The sequence below is a fragment of the Ovis aries genome, chromosome 5 (assembly GCF_016772045.2).
Source record: "Ovis aries strain OAR_USU_Benz2616 breed Rambouillet chromosome 5, ARS-UI_Ramb_v3.0, whole genome shotgun sequence".
NCBI lineage: Eukaryota > Metazoa > Chordata > Mammalia > Artiodactyla > Bovidae > Ovis > Ovis aries.
In genome coordinates, this window is record NC_056058.1 from 91,750,384 (window position 1) to 91,775,999 (window position 25,616).

Below are 25,616 nucleotides of genomic sequence, written 5' to 3' on the forward strand. Positions count from 1 at the left end.
TTTTATCCTATAAGAGGACCCACTGACCTGACCCCACTATTATACCATATGAAAAAACAGAGAAATAATGAGAGTTAGAGGTCAGTACCTGCTCGTATGGCAAAAAAACACATTTGTTTTCTCATGAAACTCCATTACGCGTGACTCTATACACAAACTTTAAATAGAGGAACCAATGAATTTTTTCAAAGTAGGAAATTACCCTTCTCCCGCTCAGACACTCTGATAGCCAAGACTTACAACATTTACCACCGCGAGAATCAGCCAAGATATAGAAGCTGGTAAATAGAAACTTGAAGTATCCTTTCATATTTTCATTTATCATAGTAAAAACTTTATATTTCCAGAATACACTCTAAGATTCTTCCCTCTAATATTCAAGTCCCTAAAAGTCTATTGTAAATTATTACATTTGAGATTTTTTGTTCAGATATGGTTTTTATATTATCAATTGTGTTATGAGTGAATAAAAGCAAAACCCTCTTATATATCACTCAAATAAAGGGGTGGATTTATGAAAATCAGCTCACAATCCTTTCATATGGAAAACACCACTGTTTTTTGGCATCCTATGCAGAATAGAGGTGAATTCATAGAGTTATTTAAGCACTCACTTTAGTAAACGTTAGTAAACTTCAGTCAACTTTAGCAAACCAGATCTGAAAATGTGTTAGAACCAAGGTGTCAATTCCAGACAATCAAACACCGCATAACAACAGATGCCACTCCTGAGATCTGAGTTGTCTTCCACCATGACACCTTCTACTTGATATCTGTTTTGGTAAGCTGGTTAACCAGGTACGCTACTGGTTTTCCACAAACATCTTCTCTATTAAAAAAATGACCACAAAGGGAGATTAGTGTATAGGATATCGACAAAGCGGCTAAAAAAATATAGGTTGACTTCAAGCAGGGGCATTGAAGTACCAGACTTCACTAAGGGTTTCCATTTATGAACATTTCTTGGGAGACACTTGCTGCTAGGATGGATCTTTATGGTGGCTTTAATAATAAAGCAGCAACAAGCAAGGGAAAAATGGCCATAAATGGATGGCAGCTCAGTGTTTATCAGCAGAGGAATGATGATTCAGAGCTGGTGTGCTGAGTTAAAATACAAGCTCTCTACAGCTCCACAACTGACCTTAACAATCAATCATATCATTTATTGCCAGGAGTGTATGCTCATGTTATTCAACATTAGAAACAAGCACATATGTGTTTTTGCAGAAAGGAGATTTTTGTTAATGCTTGAGGATGTTGCTAATGACTAAATGATATCCAAAAGAAACATTTTACATAAAAGCGCTATGAATTTTAAAATGTTTGAAATAGCAGAAGGGAGAAAGAATGGACTTGGAGAAAGAAGGTACATGTGTGTGCTTATGTATGCATGTCTATTTTCCTTCTAGCATTGACTGAATATTAGGGGAAAAGATCATTCAGGAAGTTCACTAATCACTGTGAATATTTTTTTGACATTTCCAATGCTTGCTTCCAGCACACACATTCTTACACTGGGATATAAGTGTACATCTCTAGTGGAATCAAAGGTCAAGGGCATAAATTAAGATACACTGTTTCTCTCCTTCCTTCAAAAAATTTCAGTGCTTTACTAGAACAGAAGTCAGACAGAGTCAGTGTAGGTCAAAAATCAGGCTTTCTACGCCAAACAATGTGGTCAAAACGAATGCTCATTCTCACCCCTCCTCCCAATCTCACCCTAAGACTTTTTAGGTTTTAGATGAAGAAAATGCCCAAAGATGACGCTATAAACCATTATTAGTAGTCTCCGTGACATAGAAAGCTGTCCTCCTGACTCCAGGCACTGCTGCAGCAGGGCAAAGTCATTCTGGTTTCTCTCTCTACTTGTCCCCTCTCCCCAGGGGACGACCAATTCAAGCTGTCCCAGAAACCAGCTGTTATTTACTGTGGTCACCATCCGCAAGCCAACCAGCAATTGACACACGAGCCTCTCTGCACAGACTTTTCAGACCAAGGAACCGTAGGGCTGTTTCCAAGCCTAGACCAGGAGCAGTGAGCATTGGGATTATTTAAATGCCCTCCAGAGCCCTGTGTACACATGTGTTCATTTGCTGAGCAATTCTTGGAAAATTACAGATGACGATATCCATGTTTAACACACACAGGCTGCTATTTTTTCACTTCTCTCTTCCCCCAAAGTATAGCCTGATTTGTAATACTCGAGATAGGACAAATTTTTGCCCTTCAAAAACAGTTGTCACTGCCGTTATCTTCGTGAGAGCTATCAAGTTCCAGACAAGCTGAATTATTATTATTATTATTATTTTTTGTTCCTGGCAGAAAAATATTTGACCCAGCTCTGGACAAAAGCGAAGACGATTTATAGCCCTCTCTGCCTCTTTGCAACACGCAGTGGCATTGTTAGGATGATAAACAGCACTGTCCAATTTTCTGGACTCAAAACACTTCAACTCCTTTTTTAACTGTCTGTGAAAACAGCGTCATGTCTAAATTTCCCCGTCCCCAGGTACCCGAGTGCTGGGAAAGATAATTACCTTGTCATCTTTGTCATCATCTTCTTCCTCGTCCTCCAACATGTCCTCCACTACCTGCAGACAGAAACAGAAGTCGTTTTCCTGCTTTTTAAGAGAGACCATTTTGTTCTGTCATTTTGAACCTTTTGGAAATGAAAACTTTATTAACATTTGAAACAGAGGCACTGAGAGGGAATCTTTGATCTAGAGGCAGGGATTAGGAAAATGCTATGCATTTAATTGATGAACGCCAGGGACCTGAGTCCCCAGTCAGGGGAACCCTATTTGTGTGAAATGTTCTGTGACGACTTAAAGAATCGGAACTATGCATAAGGTACACCAACCCTAATTTGAAGGATGCTTTAAATCAGGAGATTTCTTTTCTTTTTTTTTTCCACCTACTCCACTGTCTATATTAATTAGGCACTTTAAATTTGGAGCTAGATAACTAAGCAGACTACAGCTCTGCTATTTCTAATTTACTTGTCACCAAACCCTAAGATAAAAAATTGTCAGTTCATTGACTCATGCTAGTGATCTATGGCATAAAACTAACAATATCTTTCATGGCTCCAATTTGAATTCTGATGTATAAATGTCAACTCTTGACTATCTCTGAATTACCTGTTCCTTTTGTGGACTACTTGAAACTCTAATGTTTATTCTCTGTGATTTTGCACGTGGATTATGAGAATGGACATTACTATTGAAAGAAAATAAGAAATTCATTCAATAACCAAGCGTGTATAATATGTATATATCACCCATAAGGACAGACATGCATACATGTATTTTTTAATGGCTCCTGGTTTATCTTCTTCAGCAGAATGAAACAGTCATTTTGGATTTGCTAAATAATTTCCCCTTGCCTGGATCAATATATAACTGCAGGCATTACAAATGAGACTTCACCTCATTTCAGGTGTTTTATTATGTTTTTATACACACACACTTCATGGAAACCAAAAATTTTACAACTTTGAAGGGAGTTATTGTTCAGCTATGTGCCAACTTATGATTGTATTTATATCATTTAATATAACTTTTAATTCTTGTGGTGCTTTTATGTTTTTATCCAGTATCTTTATCTCTGAATAAATTCGATAAAATCATGGTCATCAAATATTCTTAAACCTTTTTCCAAAGCTCATAACTTTAGAAGACAGAGGTAGCTAACTCTTCTTTCACGTGGCTTTATGATAGACACAGGAATATGCTATGAATGAAAATTTCAATAATGAAGAATATTAAACAGAGAGTTACATAGACTGAAGTAACATATCAGGACCCTCAGGTAGTCCAATAATTTTTCTCAAATATTTTAAAAGCATCCACTGATTTAAAAGAAGAGCCAAACACAAACTTCTAGTTCTCATGAACTAAAATATAATGAAAAGCATTTGACAAACTGAGAAATTGTTCCTAATTTACTATCATACTTTAAATTTTCTATTAAATGGCCTTTCATTTGGACACTCAGCGTTTCAAAAGAACCAGAGTAACACAATGTGCTGTTTCCAGTATCGGGGAAGAGTTTACACTTATTTTGGGAACATCTAAAGCAATTCAACCTCAGCAAGAATGAAGGACTCTTGACATTCTAACTATACTCAGTCACTCCATAAGCATTTATTACAAATGCTCTTGTCCAAGGCATATGGTACTAGTGACTGTGGAAATACAAAGATGGATAACACAGATACTTCATTTCAGCCCTCAAGAGGCTTATAATCCAATAGAATTTAAATGGGGGATATGAGATAGCCTTTCATGTTTCCCTTTAATTTCCTGAAAATTTGAAGCATGAATATTGTACACACATAGGCAACAACAGTGACAATGTGTAACTGAGGTGCTGTATCCCAGGCTATTCCAAACTGGGTCCTTTGTGAGGGAGGTTGATACAGGAAAAGCAGTCACAGTATTTCAGTACATTATGTTGCATCAAAAGAATCCACCAAACACCAAGTGGCTGAACTAGAATTCAAACTCAGGTTGTGGGATAGCAGAGCCAGCTCTTAAACTCTGCCCAGTTCAAAAACCAAAACTATTAAAAAAAAAAAAAAGGGTGGGGATGAAAAGGAAAACAAGAGAAGGACTGATCTAACCCTTACATGACCTTTTTAATGATTATAATTTTGTAACTCTAATAAAATGATGTTTCAAATGTTAGGTTTATATTAAGTAATTTTTAAAGGTTGGTCATTACCTATTTTTTAAAAAACTATATATATTGAGGTATATAATATGATTATTTGATGTATATCAGATTAAGTAATTTTCCCCTAAAATTACCCATAGTCATATATGAAATATGAAATTAATATACTTTTATTCTTGTACATTAAAAAATCAAACAATATTTTAGATAGTTATTGTTAAGACTGTATTATATGTCTCTCCTCTTCAGTAATGATCATGTCACACTACAGATGCAAGCAAGGCAAAATGGTGTCAGATTGGGCCTGCTGCTGCTAAGTCGCTTCAGTCGTGTCTGACTCTGTGCGACCCCATAGACGGCAGCCCACAAGGCTCCCCCATCCCTGGGATTCTCCAGGCAAGAACACTGGTGTGGGTTGCCATTTCCTTCTCCAATGCATGAAAGTGAAAAGTGAAAGGGAAGTCGCTCAGTCATGTCCGACTCTTCGCGACCCCAGGGACTGCAGCCCACCAGGCTCCTCCATCCATAAGATTTTCCAGGCAAGAGTACTGGAATGGGGTGCCATTGCCTTCTCCACAGATTGGGCCTAGCAGTTTGTAATAAGTGTTCAAGAAATATTTGTTGATAGACTGAACAGAGAAATACATAATCTATGCTTCATATCTTTGAACAACTGGTAGAAGGCCTGTCATTAATTTCATAGAACTCAACCAGCTCACCTGCAAAGACATCGAATCAATGATGCAGATTAATAAAAGCAAATATTCAAAGTGTATTCAAAGATTTGCCAGGCAAGAGAAAGCATGGATATTTAACTATTATTTCAAGATTTGGAGTTCTCCAATATCTTCAAGTTAATTTTCCAAAATTAAAAATATTATTGAACCAGGAAACAAACCAAGAACTTAATTTACACATTTCACAAGTCAGCTGCAGACTTTATGTTCAAGAACACCTCAAAAGAGGTCTACAGAATCAGACCCTTCATTTGAAAAACCCAAACACTTCCCACCCTGCACAAGTGGGTAATTGGCTACGCACAATTGCTCCACAAATGTGCAGCCAGAACCACCCAACACAACCATTTGCTTTTACATTTGGCAGCAAAGTGCTGTGTTCAAGAGAGGCCGTTGTGTTGCGTTGCAGCCCCCAAGTGACGGCTTTTCCCCTCCTCCAGTGATATTTTAATGTTACAACATAAACATCTACAAGTGAGGATGTATAATACAGATGGTTCCTAGGGATGCCTTTTAAGTGGCTTCAGAATGTATACCACTATTACATTTTGCTCAGACGATGCTTACTTAAGGTGCCTTGGAAAATGAAGATGATCATAGTACCTACCCCACGGCATTGATTAGGTATCCAGTGAGATAATGTATTAATATTTAAAGTGCTCAGCACAATACCTATACCAAAGTACTTAAAAAATGTGTGTGACTAATAAAAATAGAAAAGACATCCAGTTAGTAATACTTTAACATTAATTTTTGGAAATTAAATGATGCATTTATTTTCCTGGACAAAAACATTCAGGGTTCTGAATGACACATATAATTCTGATTCATATTTCACTGACACTAAGAAATGCATAAAGGGGCACAGGTAGAGCTGTGGATAAAGATTCCCGATTAAAATGATAATGGTTTCACAACTCACTTTCAGGCTTTAACAGTCCAACGAAACGGATGACTTTGACGGCAAGTATCTCAGAAGCTAGACTGTGCTCTAAGACAAGAGCCTTCGCCAAATGTTATGAATACAGAAACTGCAAACTGAGCTTTTAAAAACAAACCGTATATATCACTGAAGTGCATTTCATGATTGCACAAAACTGCAAAGTTTCCCAGAGAACTCAAGTAACACCTACTATTTAGAAAGAGAGGGCTGGAGTTTAACACCTAACTAAGGAAAACAAATAAAATAAAGAAGTTCTGGTCTCAAATTCCAGTTCTTTCCTCTGCAAATAAAACCAAGTAAGGACTACATAGTTTTGTTTTCATGTATACAAAGTCCAGTTGCCCAAAGAGTTGTCAGCAATAATTTAATAGCAACACATCTGTAGGATTTCCTTGAGAAAAAAAAAAAAAAAAGAAGAGTGACAAAAAATGCATGTGTTAGAAAAGATACATTTTTGCAAAGTTGGGGTTTTTTCCTCTTTTCTTGAGGGAGGCTACCTCAGATTGGCTCTAGAATTCTTTTTTCCAAATTATACTTTCTGATACCTTGCTTGAAAGCAAGTAGTATTAATCAAACAAAGGAAGGGCACTAGGGAAATCAGAAAGATGTAATGCAAGCAGTTAAAAGTGACATGACCTTCTGTAATGTCGCTCGTCACAGACTTATATGCCACACAGTGGAGGAAGGTCTTGAAAGAAACTGATTCTTGGTACTATTCCTTGAACGTAATACTAATAAAGATGACATTTTAAAAAACACATGTAGACAGGCCCAAATGCAGCCTTCTAGCTACCTGACAGCCAAAGGATAAGCAGATCACACTATTTTTAAAAGCATAATATTTCTTCTTTCATAGTCCATATTTGCTGAACATTTGTCATTAACATATAACACATAATATGTGGCTGTTTATTGTAAAAAAGCCATTTTCAAAATGGAGCAACACTGTATCTGTGGAACCTATATATTTTATACAGCTGTATAGATGCTCTATTAATATTATGACTTTTAATGATAATTTGACACAACTAAATGCTTTATAATTTGCAAGGAAATAAAATTTTATTTGGCTGAAGATGTTAAAAATGATGCTGGTAATCTGAATAAAGGTGGGATAACTATGTTTAGAATTATTCCACTAGACAAAGACATATAAGTGTGGGGGGACCAGCAAGAAAAAAAAAAGATAACGAAACAGTGGAAGGATGGGGGAAAGTAGATTCAGGTAAACTTCATTATTAAAATCATCACAAGACAGTGGATCCTAAGCACTGCTTTTTAATATTAATTCAGGTTGCATGGTATAAAGCTAAAATGATTTTAAAAAGAAGGCGATAAAATTTCCACCAATAATTCTTAAAACACGTTGTACTATAATTTTGTCTAGGCTAAAGTCTGCCACTGATTTATATCTCTTTAAACAACAACAACGAATCTTGGTTATATTACCTTTGTAAGATAAGTATTGAGTACCACAGAGTCAAAAACCCTGGAATGTCAAAGCTGACACAAACCAGTTTCTTTTGTATGTTTACTTTTCCCCTCAGAAATAATCCTTGAATTAAATGGATGTTTTGCTATGTTCAGAATGAAGAGTTGCACAATTCAAATTGCCTTACTCTAAACGGTCTATAAAAAAGCAACACATTTAAATTAAAGAAGAAATCACTGCTGTCCAGATGTGCAACTGCGATGTTAAAAAATTAAAGAAACTGTCACAAAAGAAAGACATTTCCTATTTAATTTCATAGTCATAGAACATCCAAATGTGTACAGATGCTTATATTTGGGTACATTACAAACTAAATGCTTATTTCCACCCTAGAGATACGGAGGAATTTGGGCAGGGCAGTTTGCTTCAACATGGTCTAGAGTTCATTTACATCATTTCACGGGTACATAAACCAAGCAGAACATGCATTTGTGTGCCAATGGATGTATTACATGTGCAAATATCACATGAAATTATTGAAAGTCTATGAATTGAGAAGATGCATATAACCGCTCAGATTATTTCAGATCACTTAAAAGCACCGGAGGTTGGGCTGAAGACATTCTTGGTCAATAAGATCATTACAGGTGCGTTTGCACTCCCATTTTCACCACAAGACACCTGTACCTCTCAAGATTTCTGACAAGGAACTTTTGCAAAATGAATGGCGCAATTAAACTGTACGTATAATTTACTCCACATCTGAAGGAATAATACAACCCATAAACAGGTCTGGAATATACTGTTTCATCCAGCCTATCTCAAAAGCAACTGCATGTGTGATGGCTGCTTAGTTTGATTCACGCTATTAAGGATTTGACCTTGGAGTATTTCAGCTACAGTAGTCATCAAGATAACTGAATCACTAGATGTAATAATAATTAGTGTGATAGGCTTGCCAGTGAAGCTGAATATATTGCAATACAAAAGAAGGCAGACTAAAAAGAAAAGCATTATTACTTACTGCTAAAAGACTTCCTGATTTTTACAGAGACACTCAAATACAATTATTTCTTCTTGCAGAATGCATTTCCCTGGCTCATTCTGGGAAGTGCCATGCTATAATTTAGTCTGATTCTTAATAGGAAATGTGGCTTTAATGTGGCTATCAGATGACTTTTGATGCATGCCACTGATTACATACAGCCTGTATTCTGCATCATCAACAACAGCATTCTTATTTGCAGTATAATATGCTTTGCTGTAGGGTGCAAGGACAGTAAATTTACTTTACTGGCCAAGAGTATATAATCTTTTAGTTTTTAAGTGTCAGCTTAATATGCAGAAAAACCCTTCCATTCAGAAATGCTAAATACAGTATAAATTCTATAATCAGTATAAGCATCTTAAATGAATTTCTTTTCATATTTCCTTCTTGGTATTCTTAAATGTTCATTCTTATGCTTACACAAAGCACTGTGAACATATTTCTAGTGTTTATTTGAACTATGTCTCCATCTAAAGGCTTCACAATGTAATGTATTTTTGCTTGCAGGGAAAATTCTAATCTCAGCATCTTTAGGATATTGCATATTAATTTGATTGAGTAGGGAAAAATAGGTCAACTATTAACCTGCAATGTGCTTTTTAAAAATTAATGCTTTCCTGAAGCAAAATTTTTCAGGTTAAAAATTATACCAAAAAAAATACAAAACTGAATTGTTTAACCTGTTTTTTTTTCAAATGAAATGAAAAACTAGCTAGTCTTATTACTAATCTATTTTATGAAAATTTAATATTTTCAAAGCAAAACATTTTTGTTTATTAATAATAGATGGATTGCAAATCAAAAAGAAAATTATGTGCTTTAGCTTCTCTCTATAAAACCAAATTTCCATTCCAGAAACACAGATTTGTAACCAAAAAAGGCACAATTGTACATTTTTCAGATTTTAGAAACAACCTTAGGAATTTTTAAATACACCTAATAAAGAGACCACATAATCTATTTAAAACATTTTCTGCAAAGCAGAAAGATGGAGCTGCTATGATGTCCAATCTTTTCAGGTACATGCAGGAGCATTAGAGATGCAATAGGCAAGAAGTTCTTTACAGGTAAGCGTATAGTTTAGCAGATATAAGGGGAATGCTACACTTTGGGAGGATTAGGTTCCTTTAAAGAATAGAATTTGAAAACAAAACAAAAAATTTATCTTGGCGATTAATATGAGCAAACTTTTGAACCATACTGCTCTGTTAGGTTTGATTAACAAAAAATTCACTGCTACTGCCTATTTTAAGCACTATAATTGGGAGTAGTAGAGGAGGTGAGGAGAAAAGGTGGACATTTGAAGAGAAAAATATTCTGATGCTAATATGATTTTTCTTTTTCCGTTTTTTTTCCCCCCTTTGTGCCTAGAATATTTTGAGGCCTGAGGACATTACGTCAGAAAGTCTAACTTTTAAAATGGAGCATATTTTGAATGTCAGAAAAATCCATCAGAAAACTTCAGCGTTTTCCTTGTATCTCTTTTCTACAAATAATAGTAATAAAATATTTTTTATCTTTTTGTAAAGAGTAATCACTTCACAAAAGACAGCCCATGTGGGTTTAGACCTGCATTGGAACTGGAAAGAATGTCTGTGGCGAATTGTAGCACAAAAGCCTGAATGAAAAGAATGTTCGCGAAACCTCACACAAAACCTCCGTAACCGTTTTATCATGAGCTTCCCACAATATAACACAAGAGCTCTATATTCTAGGAAAACCTTGCCTGGTCCACTTATCATTTCGGCTTTATGTAGTGTACTGTGAGATTGCTAAATTAGTGCATAATGTATTTATAATATTTATAATACCAACATTTAGTTAAATAACCTTTATGTAAGATTTATGTTGATTTTTTTTCTTTCTCATTTAATGGCAAATTATGAAGAGCATGTTTCATAAAGATAATTCTCCATTTAAATTCATCAGTCCATTAAATATTAAAATTATGTTTCTGATGCAATCGAGAACAAATTTGTCCAGCTTCAGTGATTATTTGCACTCATAAAAATTAGGCTTGATTAATAAAATTTAAATGCTTGATTAAGTTGACATTTTCATGTTCTGTTCTGATTTATTAAAATTAGTCCCTGTGCCTAGGCCTGGTATGCTAGTGGGCTTACCTTTCTCCTTCTCTTAGTCGACATCCAGAGTGAGGCTGTTAGGAAAGAATATTTTGCTTTTGGACTCAGTGATGGTTTCAGGGAAATGCCCTGTTCTTTGCTCACAGTGCAGCTGGCCTTTGTCTTTATGCACTGTGTGTGGTGGAGATTTGGATTATAATAATCAAAGGCAATGTTCTTTTCAAAAATCTATGGATATGATCTGTAAAATGGCATGCATTTTTGGTATTTATAAAATTGGTATTTTTGGTATATATAAAATTCCGTTTTTAAGAAACTTTTGTCTACAGGAGATCATTTATATTTCCTCATTAGCTTTTTTTGTTGATAAAAATACAGTTTTTATTTTTGTGGGCCTTGCATATACATAGCAGGGGGATTATAAACAAATCTCTCTGCGGCAATGTCACTGTCTTTGTCCACAAGTTCAGAATCAGGAAGGACTAACAGCCATGGGAAACCGTTCTCGTCAATAGGCCTTACTAGGGAACTCTTGAAGAAATGGGGTTACCTCCACTATATTTATATTCAGTCCCTCAGTCGTGTCCAGCTCTTTGCAACCCCATGAACTGTAGCCCGCCAGGCTCCTCTGTCCCTGGGATTTTCCAGGCAAGAATACTGGAGTGGGTTGCCATTTCCGTCTCCAGGGGATCTGCCGGACGTAGAGACTGAATCTACATCTCCTACATTGCCGAGTGGGTTCTTTAACATTGAGCCACCCAGGAAGCCCTCCTTTAGGTTACTCGCTTCTATACCCGCACCAGCTTGTGCTATTTTAAATATATTCAGGTGTCTAGTTATCATTTATTGAGCACTCACTATATACTTAACACAGTGGACTGTCTCTTTAATCCTTACAAGATCTCAACAAAGGTAAGTATTATTTCCATTTCACTGGTGAGGAAACTGAGACGTAGGGAAATGAATAAATTCATACAGCTAACAGACGGAAGGTCTGAAATGTAATACCCTCTCTTCATAATTTCTAAGTTTGGACCCTTAACCTCTACCAGCTACAAAGGGGCAGCGGCAACATTCTATTTTAAGATGTTTCTGCTGTTGCCCATGGGAGTGTAACCTATCTGGAAACTATGTTTAGGTGAACTGTCTTTCATTTAAGCATGTTGCCAGAATATCATTATTTTAAAAAATAAGTGATATGGTATTTTCTTTTTCTTGTATGATGAAATAAATTCAATAACAAAATGACAGAAAATGCCCTTGAAGGTGTATTTTGGTTTGGTTACCTGCAAGTGTTATTCCAATTCTATGAACATAAAGGTTTTAAAATTACATGCTCTTAATAAGCTTATCTCATGCAATACTAAAAAAATAATGAATACAAAACTCTCAGGGTTATTGGGCTCCTAATAATTGTTCTGCCTTATAAACATTTTGCACAAGCAGATAAAAAGACATGTCATTGGTTTCTACTTTTAGTTTGATAATTTAACAAACTTGTCATTTCTTGTCACCTTTCTGAACTAGGGACAATTATTCTCTGCAAATATCACATGAAACCTTCTGCCAACACCACCCCACCCCACAGGGCATGATACAAACAGTCATGGGGTTATGAGTCAGCCAGAAGGTGCTTCTGTGAATCCTATATCTTATCTCCCTCACCATACTGTGTCAAGGAGTTTTGGCTACCTACAAAGATGAGTGTATATAATCATTTAGAAAGAACCCACAGGATATCACAAGAAATAGATGGGAAAAACATATCCATCCTGAGAAGTGACACCCAAACTGTGGATTTTCTTTCTTGTCCTCTCCTAAGTCCCATTCTTCAATTACAGAAATGACAAAATTGCAGGGGCAAACCTTTGGGAAAGGGAACAGAAATAATAAAACCATTTGGTTGACAGAGGGGTGGATGTTTGGGCTGGACACTTTGAAAAACCATTTAGATTGTAATTCTTTGGATCCATAGGAGACTTTGGGGTGACTTTAGGAAGTTGATTTTCTAATGAGTTCCTGGGAATCCAGGAATCAACTGAGCTTCAAATAACAGAAATCCAGCCATTTATAAGGGTGAGATCTTCAGGTTTTCTTTGGGGTCACTGAGACAATTCATTTGGTGGAAAAAGAGCTGGGTTTTAGGGCAGAAATCCTTAATAGGAATGAAGAGTAGTATCTTTTTATCTTGTTACATTCTTATATGCACCTCTGGGGAGTCCGAGCAAGGTGGGAGTGATTCAAGAAATGAGGGGGGCTACAGTATGAGAGTTGACTGCCAGTGTCCTCCAAGGCAGCTACCGCTAGCTTTAAATTCTAAGCATCTCTCTTGAGTCCTAACAGAACTAAAACAAAAGAAGTCTGCCTTCTAGAGAGGAGACTCTTTAGTAAATTGATTTTTAAGAATAGAACTGTTTTCCTTTACATCTCTTGCTATGTGAACTGACACGTCACGGTCAGGTAGCCCTCACCTTCTACCATTTTAGAGTTTTACCTTTCCACTTTGAAGGTGAGCTGCGGTTTGAGAATAGAGTAAAAAAGACGGACGATACACTGAATAATTAAAAGCAAACATGGAGCTACTGAGTAAAAGGGACAGACTAAAGGTCCGTCTAGTCAAGGCTATGGTTTTTCCAGTGGTCATGTATGGATGTGAGAGTTGGACTGTGAAGAAAGCTGAGAGCCGAAGAATTGATGCTTTTGAACGGTGTTGTTGGAGAAGACTCTTGAGAGTCCCTTGGACTGCATGGAGATCCAACCAGTCCATTCTGAAGGAGATCAGTCCTGGGATTTCTTTGGAAGGAATGATGCTAAAGCTGAAACTCCAGTACTTTGGCCCCCTCATGCGAAGACTTGACTCATTGGAAAAGACTCTGATGCTGGGAGGGATTGAGGGCAGGAGGAGAAGGGGACGACCGAGGATGAGATGGCTGGATGGCATCACCGACTTGATGGACGTGAGTCTGAGTGAACTCCGGGAGATGGTGATGGACAGGGAGGCCTGGCGTGCTGCGATTCATGGGGTCGCAAAGAGTCAGACACGACTGAGCGACTGAACTGAACTGAAAGGTGGAATGTGAAGAAAGCTGAGAGCTAAAGAATTGATGCTTTTGAACTGTGGTGTTGGAGAAGACTCTTGAGAGTCCCTTGGACTGCAAGGAGATCCAACCAGTCCATTCTAAAGGAGATTAGCTCTGGGTGTTCCTTGGAAGGAATGACGCTAAAGCTGAAACTCCAGTACTTTGGCCCCCTCATGCGAAGAGTTGACTCATTGGAAAAGACTCTGATGCTCCGAGGGATTGGGGGCAGGAGGAAAAGGGAACGACAGAGGATGAGATGGCTGGATGGCATCACTGACTCAATGGATGTGAGTCTGAGTGAACTCTGGGAGTTGGTAATGGACAGGGAGGCCTGGCGTGCTGCGATTCATGGGGTCGCAAAGAGTTGGACACGACTGAGTGACTGAACTGAACTGAACTGAACTGAAAGGTGGAATAAGAGCTGTGGCCACAAATGCGTAGACCTTTTCTTTATCTATGCAGGACATACACACAGATCTGGGATAATCTAAATGTCTCTTGGCTGTACGCATCTGCATTTCATATACAGACCTCCATTACTGCAACGGTCATAGCCACGGATTCCATTTAGTTGTTTGTTTCCCTCACTAGACCACAAAATGCGCGAGGACTGGGTCTTTTTTTTCTTCCCTCTCTCTCCCTTTCTTTTATTTTTATTGAAGTATAATTGATTTCCTAGGACTGGCTCTTAATCACCTTTGGACAACCTGCTAGCACAGTGTCTGCAAAAGTTCAGTGCATTTTTGTTGAGTGAAAATTATGAAAATTAGACAAGTTTTGATGTGGAAAAAAGGCTGAACTAAAATACATAGTATTCATTCACTAAATCTTTTTTGAGCAACTACTGTGCTGCTGTGACTTGCTCTGTGCTGGGATTAGATGCACAAATGGAAGATACCATTAGAACAATCTGGAGCAGGTGAAGAAGACCCCCAGTGAGGTTTTATTATTATTATTATTATTATTATTATTATTATAATACAGTGAGAGGAAAACAGGAAATCAGAGTGTTTGGTGGTAGGAATGGGTTGATGGGGGCCAGGGGTGTGCAAGAATGGGTAGGAAGGCAGAGATGGCTCTCAGGGGGAAATGATGAAGATAACTGGTGGTTATCCAGGCACATACATATAAAAATATTAAAAGCTTAGTGAGTGGCACATTAGTATTAACTCCCCCAAATATTCAAAATATGTATACTCTGACCCAGAAATTCTCCTTCGAGGACTTTTCCAAAGGACATTACCAAGGACCTGCTCAGAGATCTGTTTAGGATTTTTGTTCACAGCATTCTTTGAGATGGCAGAAACACTGGAAATAAACATTTCCGAAATGAGTGCCTAATTGAGAAAAAAATAAAGTATTCATATGGCAAAAACTATTTAGTTATGAAAAATCCTGTTATTTTCCAGCAATTTGAGGGAATCTCAAAGTAGGTGGGCTAACACTGTCTTTAATGTGATCCAATTTTTGTAAAAAACAAAATATATACGACAAGCAAGAAATACATCTTATATTCATAAACCCATTTTTAAAGAAAAGAGTAGAAGCTATAGAGAGAGTATGTCGACTATTTGGGAAAGTATTGATACAAATATACTCGGTTCCGGATATTGCTGTTGCAGGCCACGGCCACCCAGCCACACTGGGTTGTTCTCTCTCAAGACCATGGACCCCACCCCCATCCTTCAGTGCTCCCCTCCCCACATGGCTGAAGAGCCCTCCTTGAACCTACTCCTCCGCTGTGCTCTGGGACCTGGACCTGAACATACTTAGGCTGCCATCGGCTCATCAGCACCAACAGGGTCCCCTCTAAGCTCATGGAGGAGCTGGAGAGCAGCCCTGGAGTGAGTCGATCCCCAGAGAACCAGGCCCTTGCGAGGGAGTGCTCCCATCTCTCTTCAGGCCTTCTGAGCTCAGCTCCTTCAATGTCTGGCTCCCGAAGGAAGGACTTCAAAGGTTCCAGCCACCTGTCCTGGCATGGTGCCCTAGGTCACGCCAGGTTGGCCCACTGCACGTCGGCTCTGGTGCCCACGGGGCTCCCAGGCACAGCGGGAGCACCTCCACTAAGTCTGAGTGAACATGCCTCCCTGGGCCATGACGTCTGTCCCACCCACACTCACTGCCTGTGCAGAAGCCAGTGCCTTACCTTAGGCCCCTATACAAAGAGAGACGCATCCTTCCTTCCTTCTTCAACTTCTGTTGTGTTATCTGGACCAAGCCCTTGCCCTCCCCAGGCCTGAGGAATGGGTGTGTTGCAGGAGAGACTGAGAACACAATTGGGATCCCGCCCTGCTGTGCTGTGTGAGTGTTTGCCCACGGTACAGACTCTCTGAGCCTCGTTCTCCTGCTCTCCCAAGTGGTGAATGGTTCCTTTTTAGATGAGAGATGAGAAAAGAGCATTCCCCACTTGTGCCTGCTACGTCTATCTTTTTGCTCATGAAGCACTCTATTCTCAAACACACACACACACACACACACATGATCCTGATGGAATATAGGGGAGATAAAACTGCAGCTGTGGTTTGGGTGCTACTCTGGTGTTGCTGGGGACGACAGAAGATGAGATGGTTGGATGGCATCAACGACATGATGGACATGAGTCTGAGTGGACTCCGGGAGTTGGTGATGGACAGGGAGGCCTGGCGTGCTGCAGTCCATGGGGTCACAAAAAGTCAGACACACCTGAGCGACTGAACTGAACTGGTGGCTCAGAAGTAAAGAATCCGCCTGCAATGCAGGAGACACTGGTCTGATCGCTGGGTCAGGAAGATCCCCCTGCAGGAGGAAATGGCAATTCACTCCAGTATTCTTGCCTGGAAAATTCCACGGACAGAAGAGACTGGCAGACTGTAGTCCACGGTGTTGTGAAAGAGTCGGACACAACTTAGCAACTAAACCGCCACAACAAATGGTTTGGGTGGGGTGTACACGTGAGGAATCTTTCTCTGACAGCCTTGAAGATATTATGGAAAGATAAAAGTAGCAGAGGGAGAAAAATCAGCATTTTGTTTTAGAATTATCACCTTCCTACAAGTCTTGAGGTAAGAAAACAAGCTGTGATTTTGGGGAAAGTTGCCAGAAAAATACAAGTCATCCAGTGAAATTGGAATTTCAGATAAATAATGAATATTATTTTTGTATAAATATCTCCTGTTGTTTATCTGCAATCCCGATTTAACTGGGCATCTGTATTTTTATTGGCTCAATCTGGCAACCCTAAATTGGGAACAATTTTAGAGGCCTTCAGAGGTTGGAGTTTTGAGGAAACTTTGCAAAGTAAAAGGGCGTGGTCATCTACTAGAGAAGAGTGGAAAAAATGTGCAGATCCTGCTGGGGGTGTGTCCAGAGCCTGCGAGGTGATGGTCATCAGGGTACAGGGCACCAGTCTGGACAGTGAGTGATCATCTGGCATATCTAAGTGGTTGTGCATAGGGGTCATAAGCGATGACATTTTTTACTGACACGCGATTGGTGGTTGGTTTCTTTCTGCTTGTGATTGTGCTGGCAAACTAGAGGTCTGGTACTTTGCACAGTCCTCCTCACGTTTTTGCAAGCTGGTGACCTTCTTAAAAATTTGAGAAAATTGTTGAACTAAGTAGGAAAAAGAAAAGAGTGATCATCTATTTTTAGATGTGTTTACAGGCTGCATGACTCAGTGCTGCTTCTGTTAAGAGCAAGTACACGGTCTTTTTGGCACTGAGATGCAAACGCAGGAGGCTCTGATCCACGCTACTTTCTGTCAATGATAAAGTCCTCATTTAAGTACCAAGGGTCTGACCACACACCCCGGTGCTTTTTCTATGGAGTGCGCTCCTCTCAGCTCAGCTCTGGCCAGTCTGTTTAGATCCTGTTCGGAATATTTCACATATTCAATGGTCTGCTTCTTCAAATATTCCACCCTGGACTTCTTTGGAGCTGAGAGTACTGGCTGAGAAAATGATAAATGAGTTTGATTTATAGGAAGTCAGGTCAAACAGTCAGACGTTTCTTTGGTGGTTTGTATCTGGTGGATGATTCCCAGTTGTCCAATCAACAGCACTTATGGTAGCAAAGAAAATGCTCTCCTTACAAGCTTTATTTCTAGACATCAATGTTCTGGGCCTAATTGGAATAGACCCAACAACAACAAATATATTCAGTGCTCTTCTAAAGAGGAAAAGAAGTGTGGAGGGCTTTGCCATGTGGTGGAACTAACAAAACATTTCAGTATTTACTGAAGTATTTTAGTAGACGGGCTGGGGCTCAACTTGTATCACAGTGAGACCATCAGTTAGAGAATGATTTCATTGATCTAGCCTACTCTTCAGTCTTTTAAAGTCTCCATTGATTAGGCAACTGAGGTTGTTCTGTGGGAGGCCTATCTTGACAGTCAAAGTGAATGCTCTCTTAGAATGTAATTAAAACATACTGCTTGAAGAATGTTTGAATGTCACAGATATTCAGAGACTTTCTTCACAAATGTGAAGGATTATTATCTCTGATTTACTCTCCCCATACTCATCTGGGTGGAGGAAGGTACTCCTCCAGGTCATGAAGTTGTGTGTTTTTTTTTTTTTAAACGAATGAGGTCACCTGGAGTCAAATATGTGACCAGTACCCATTGTTGAGAGGTCACCAGGTACCTCACAGGAAGGAATTTGGGGATGCCTAGGAGTCTCTGTAAGGCTCCAGACACTTCGAAAGTGATGGCTTGGTTAAAGGCATGCCCGAACGTGCACCACAGAGATAATCTGAGTTTTCAGGACAGGGCAGAGCTGGGCTCAAGTCCCATTTACTCTGTGGAGATCCTCTTTGAGTTTGAATTTCCCCATTCATAACATGAAGATACAATCATTTAGAATCATCTACTTGACATTGTTATTATAAAGAATTCAAAGAGACCAGGCTTCTAAAAGGTTTAACAGGATATTTGATAAATCCAAAAGGCTGAATAGGTACCTGCTCCTCTCCTGAATGAGAGGTGAGGAGGAGATGGGGGTGAAGGGGGGAGAATGAGGGTTTTCAAACAATCTGTCTGCTCAAAGGTAGAGTTCCTCCTACTGACTGTTCTGAAATGCAACAGAGAAATGTGCTTAAAAGGTACTCAGGAAGACCTAGAATAGACCAAACAATAGCTCTAAGAGGAAATTTAATGGACTGGAGGTAAGGAGTGCAAACTTCAGAAAGACTGGCAGATCCTAATTCCCTCTCTGGCACTTTCAGGTTAACTATGTGCCTTTGGAACTGTTTAATCTCTCTACCCTGTCTCCCTGTACGTAAGGTAGTAATAATATTATTTGTCTCTGCGCGAGTATAACAGAGCTCTGGTTTGCTTGGCCAACCCATTTCTTATATCTTGAGACTTGATTTCCTCTCTCTCAAGGAAGGGTTCTTGTAGCCATGCTTGAAAGAAACTGCTTAACACAGTGCCCAGGGTGTGATGAAGAACTGGTAATTTTTAAATCCAAAGTAAAGACCACTTCTTGGCATGTACTTCTACAAAATCTCAGTTTATAGTAACTGTAATGTGGACAGTTGGTACCAGCCTAATGGGCAGTGCAGGGGCGATTTCCCGCTGGTTCTGGAGTGATGGCTCAAACCAAGAGAAGTATGATAGCCCTATCTTTATATCCCGTTCATGCCAGAGACATCTCTGAATGAAGTTTATATTAAACAGTTTCCTCTGGAAAAGTCTAGCAATTCTTATGCTAGAAAGTTTAATGTCATGGTCTGAGTATAGATAGATTTAGATCCAGAATTGCTTATTTTTAATAAGTCTGACTGAGAGACAATGGAGGCAAAAGACCATTGCTAACCATAGCTCTTTCTCGAGTGCAACTCTAAGTCTATATCACTGGAATGGCTGTTTCTTTATCCTTTCCTCAACGAGTTCTGCTCATTAAATGCCACAAAACTTACTTGGCAAGGATTAGATCTCATTTTTTTTCATTAAAGTAAAACAGACACCATGGTGAGGAAAAAGTAGGGGATTTAAGTTCCTGTGATCCTAAGTCTCCAAAATGGAAGTGATCTCCCTAATAAACAATAGACAAAGAAATCCTTTCCTATTTTAGTATTAATCTCAACTCTCCATTAATATTTTGAAGACATAATTTTTACCCATCTATATACTTTTTAATCTTTTACACTATTCATTTCCTTTTCTCTCTCTCATGTCATGGAAATATTATCTCCTTTTTGCTCTTTGCCACACAAACTTGAGGTTCATTTTGCTTTGTTTTTCTTCTATAATTTTCATCCTGGTTGGATTTTCTCAGGTGAATAACGTGCAGATGATTTTTTTGTGCCTGACAGAATATTCCCCTCCACCCCTACATCCTCTTCTCCTAAAACAGAAAGTTTCCTGGTTTAGAATCAGCCAACAGTATGATTTATGCACTTTAGAGATTCCCTCAAGTTTTCACACATGCTGAAAAATTCTGCATTGTTTTGGGGAAAGCAATAGGGATTTAGGACAAAGTACCATTCTTTCAATGCTTTCCACTATGCAGTAGATAAGTAGTCTTTAGGCACAGCATGGCCACCCTTATGAACACTTTCCCTTAATTTACATACATATGAATGTGAATATAGACATATGTGTACATATATGTGTATGAATATATATGTATATACACGTGCGTATGTAATCTATAACCAGCAAAGTATAATCCAGGTTTCTTTTCAAAGGGAGCAACCAGTTCAAATGCACAGCTGGGTATGGCAGAAAACACATAATTAGACAAATTGGATTGAAGAGTTACGTAAGGTCTCAACTGAGCCAGTGAATGAGAAGCTGAATGAAACGTTGTGATTGCTGCTCCGGTGCCTAGAAAGAACAGAATATGTGGATATGTGTGTTTTGGGCAAATAAAAGGCAATTACTGGGAGTTATGGAGCGCAGTTGGCATTCCATGCAAAGTTAGACTAAAGAACGTTTCACAGTGGGCTGTGCTGGGGAAGAAAATGTTGTCCATGGCTAAAAGGGAGATACTGTCAGAGATGTGCCAACAAGGAAAGATGTGTAATTACCATATTGGAGTTATATTTTGGGGGGAAAAGAGCAGCAGAAAAATTTGCATGATACATAACTTTTCAATAGGCTTATAAAAATTCTCAGAGAATTTGAAGTAAAAGGGGTTACTTTATATATCATTACTTTCCCTCTAAAAGTAGACCTTTCCAACCAAGACTGGTATATTTTGAAGAAAACAGCAAGCAAAGTCTATAGTTTCAGAATTTTTTTTTTTTTACTGAGAATAGTCAAACCAATGACTAAATATTGAAGATAAGCCCCCTCGTAGGATTAAGAAGCTGAAATGAAATCACCACTTTTTCTTATTTACAAACATTATTATTTGCAAATTTGTCTCAAGGCAACTGAATGAAAAGTAGATTTTCTTCTCTCTCAACAATTTCCCAGAAATAAATGGAACAAAAAAGCAATTGCCTAAAAGAGTACTATGTTCTTAAAGAAAACATCCTGGATTAATTGAAAAAGTACCTATTAGTCCCCATGACACCATGTGGGACTTCTCTCTCAGTGTGCAAGTTAAATATATATATCCACAAAATCCTTGCCAATAATAATAATAACTTCTTGTCTGTTGACGCTGTCTAACCATTAAAATCTCTCAGAGAAATCTCATGTTTGGTTTGATAAACTTTACAAAAAAAGTTTGAGCATTTCTAACTTACAAAACACACGCTAGAGATGGTAGCAAGTACAAAGATGAATAGTTCGCCACTTCAAATTTATAACCTCATGAGAGAGACAGAAATATATACAAATAGTATAGGGAAATAAACGTGGTTGTTGTTGGCAACTCTGCCATCTATTTGGTAGTTGTGTATCTGGATTTTTCTTTTACTTTGATGTTAAAGAAAATTATTTCAAAAAGTATATATTTTTCTTTTGTAACCATTTAAAGTATACCGTGCTTGAGTTATTTAAAAGGAAAATTCTTTTATGTCATAAGTATGTCTGTGCAAACATTATGATGCTAACTATACTATGTACTACTTTATAATAAAGTAGTATTAGTTCAGTTCAGTCAGTCATGTCTGACTCTGTGACCCCATGAATTGCAGCACGCCAGGCCTCCCTGTCCATCACCAACTCCCGGAGTTCACTCAGACTCATGTCCATCGAGTCGGTGATGCCATCCAGCCATCTCATCCTCTGTCATCCCCTTTTCCACCTGCCCTCAATCCTTCCCAGCATCAGAGTCTTTTCCAATGAGTCAACTCTTCGCATGAGGTGGCCAAAGTACTGGAGTTTCAGCTTTAGCATCATTCCTTCCAAAAAACACCCAGGGCTGATCTCCTTTAGAATGGACTGGTTGGATCTCCTTGCAGTCCAAGGGACTCTCAAGAGTCTTCTCCAACACCACAGTTCAAAAGCATCAATTCTTGGCGCTCAGCTTTCTTCACAGAGTCAGAACTTTCCTTCCAAGGAGGAAGCATCTTTTAATTTCATGGCTGCAGTCACCATCTACTAAATTTATGATCAAATAGGTCTGTTTCTTGCATCATTATGGGCACAGTAGTTGGCAAAAGTCTTGATTAGAAGTCAAATAGAGGCTTTTAATGGCAAATAAGAAAAGAATTGATGCAATCTGATGTGGACTAATAGCTACCAAATAGATTCTCATGTTTGAAAAACCCTTAAATCACTCTCAACAGCTGTACATTATTATAAAACTTTAAATGTTCTAGATGGATAAGACACCTGTGTTTGTTTATTTATGAGGGGGTTTTGGAAGCTGTTCAGTTTGGTTGGGGTGTAGTGACTGAGATAATCTAAGGAAATGAAGGCTGGTGGGAGAATTACAAACATGATTATAACGTGGCTGGCTTCTGCTTCTCAATCTAAAACACTTTGAGAGATAAAAAGTCATCTCACACATTCTAAAAATTTTCAAAAATGTCAAAGAGCACAGGTGAGTTCAGTATAACTTTCCCTAGGTTAAACAAAAGGTCTTGACCCATAAACCAGTATCCTAATATACCCCTGACACAGATAAGTATATTTGCTGTTGTTCAATGAATGAACATTGAATTAAGGTACTTTTTGCACTTATCTAGGCCAACAACCATCAAGTTTTCCTTCCCTCCAATGGCGGACCACAGAGAAATGTCTTGTATGAAATACATTCACTTGGTCTGACCAAATAGATAATTTTGCAATATTATATCTTAACTCAGGATTCATTGAGACATAAACACAACTAAGGAGAATAAAAAGAAATAATCACTTGGAATAAACAATTTACACTTAAAAATCATAACTCATTCTTCAGCGTATTCTCAACTTTAGTTCCTACCAAAATGAGTAATGTTAAAAATAGGCAAATACTTTACATTGTGTTAGAACCAAAGAGTTGTTAGTTTAGAACTGGGAAAACTTTCTGTCAAACTTGAGTATTTATAGACAGAATTTCTGGTGTGCAAAACCAAATGCAATGTTGATCTTGCCAGGGAGACTAAGAATGAGAACAAAAACACACACAAATAAGAAAGTAAGAGGCTTACTGTATCGCGTTGCCTGTTCTCTTTCCCTGATATTATCAAGAAGTAGTTCCATGTCAGCAGTAACAACAAAACCAGTGGTATCATGTAGAGCTCAAAGTTCCAGACGACAAAGAGAAAGAGCTGGAGGAGAGAGAAGGGCAAAGAAAAGGATAAGTCAACTTTGAATTTCATTAACTGGACTCTCTTATCCATACTGCATTTCCAAAACAAAAACACACAACTAAATTTGCAGAACAGAAAGATTTATTTATCTTGAAAACAAAGCCTGGAGAACTTGTTAGGCATCTTTCCTAAGAGGACAACTGATCCCTGGAAAATCATGAAGACTTTCACTTTGTTGAATTTCTCTGAAGGAAAACTGATATTATCACATTGTCAGTGGGGCAATTTTAATTTTTCTCCTCCAGTGAAATTATTGTTAGACTGGACGAAATCAAGCTTGAAGAAAAAAGTCAGCAAAATGAGCTTCACTACATTGTCAGAAATAAACGGTAAATCTGCCTTAATGATAAAGGATGAATCACCATTTAATATCAGGGGTTAAAAAAAAAATTCTCACTTGGATAATACAATGTAACAAGCATAATAGGCAGATGAAAATACCACATCTACACCAAGAGAGTCCTCAAGATTTCACATGATGAATAAAAGCACTGCTCCCAACAAGTGTAAAAACATTCAGCCTTACCATAGAAATCAAACGGCTATTTTAAAAACGGAGTAATTTTGTCAAAGGGAAATTTTAAATGTCTACTTTAATTATCTTTTAAAACTACCTACTTGTCTAAGTATGTAAATGGTTTTTTAAACAGTAAGAAGGATGCAAGATTAGAGACTCACCTGGGCTGGCAGAAGAAGCCACTTTAAGAGCAATTGTGTGGTGAAATAACCAGCAATGGATATAAAGTGTGACTCACTCTCATTCCCCACCAGACTCTTATAACCCTGCACAGACCATCTAAATTCTCTGCGTCTGTGGCCCCTGCTGCCAAATTAAGGTAGTTTAAGTCAGAAGGTATTTGAGAGCTAGATTCCACCCCTAAAGGTAACCAGTCCTCTAACGTTACTCTGGCATGGTACGTCTCTTCCTTTTAGTTTCTTCTGTAAAATGGGAATCCTGAGTGTCCCCCTGAAAGGTTGTGAGAATTAACAGTTGAAACGTGTTTAAGGTTTAACACACTGGGTACTCAGTACGTGCTCAAAAAAATGACTGTGTAAACGATATCAATATTTTACAAAACTGATGAAATTAACTATTTATCAACTGAGGCCCTTAGGAAATACATATTCTAATAGTGAAAGCTAGAAAGTATCTGTCTGCTAAGATTTAGCTGAACCAGAGTATAACCGGGAATTTGAGCCGGCTGGTGGGGGTCATGCTGATATCTTGCATTTGACAGATCAGAAGAGCAAGGAGCAGTGCCCTAAGAACCTTCACATCAAGTACAGCAGCACGGGCTGTTCACAGCTTTCTTAACAAACCTCAGAGAAGCCCACAGCCTATTCAAACTGCAGAGAAAAGAAACCTGTATAGAGTGGCGGAGGGACCCCTGGCCCATGCGCCAGAAGACAGATTCTGGGCCTTAGAAAGTCACCCTGCTCAGTGTGTTCAGTTCTCAACAGAGCTCTGCAGACCTGATCACCACTAACATCTCTTCTTTAATATTTTAAATGACATTACTGTACCATCAGGGTTTTTTTTTTTTTTCTTAAATGTGACATTAAATTTTGAAGACTGTATACTTTATTGGATTCTTTTATATTCATAACCCACACGGACACCAAAAAGCATAAATAATGGTTTAGTAACCCAAGAAATGAATTTTGGACAGAATTACATGGTAACTATAGATTCAAGTTCCTGAATAAGAAAAATCTCAAATATGTTAATGCATGAAACATGAGCCATATCTTCTCTTTCACCAGGAAAGTATAAAGATTTCCAGAAAAGGAAAATATTTCCATTTAATTTTTGAAATATATGTAATATATTTAAAGATGACACAAATTATAACTGATGGCTATGATTATTCTATTAAAATGTATCTTAAAAATGTACTTTATTCAGGAAGTGATTTAAGGCAAATTTGACAGACATCAAC

General features: G+C 38.2%; 1 protein-coding gene across 19 annotated transcripts in view; it reads right to left on the reverse strand.

Moving 5' to 3' along the window:
* The window catches only part of MCTP1 (multiple C2 and transmembrane domain containing 1), a 556,599-nt gene that overhangs the window by 77,004 nt on the left and 453,979 nt on the right, over positions 1–25,616 (reverse strand). For all 19 annotated transcript variants that reach the window (XM_042250767.2, XM_060416015.1, XM_042250765.2 and 16 more), the window contains 2 exons: positions 23,515–23,634; positions 2,538–2,591 (listed from right to left, as the gene is read on the reverse strand). In XM_042250767.2, coding sequence (XP_042106701.1) covers positions 2,538–2,591; positions 23,515–23,634 — 174 coding nt within the window. The remainder of the gene's footprint in view (positions 1–2,537; positions 2,592–23,514; positions 23,635–25,616) is intronic.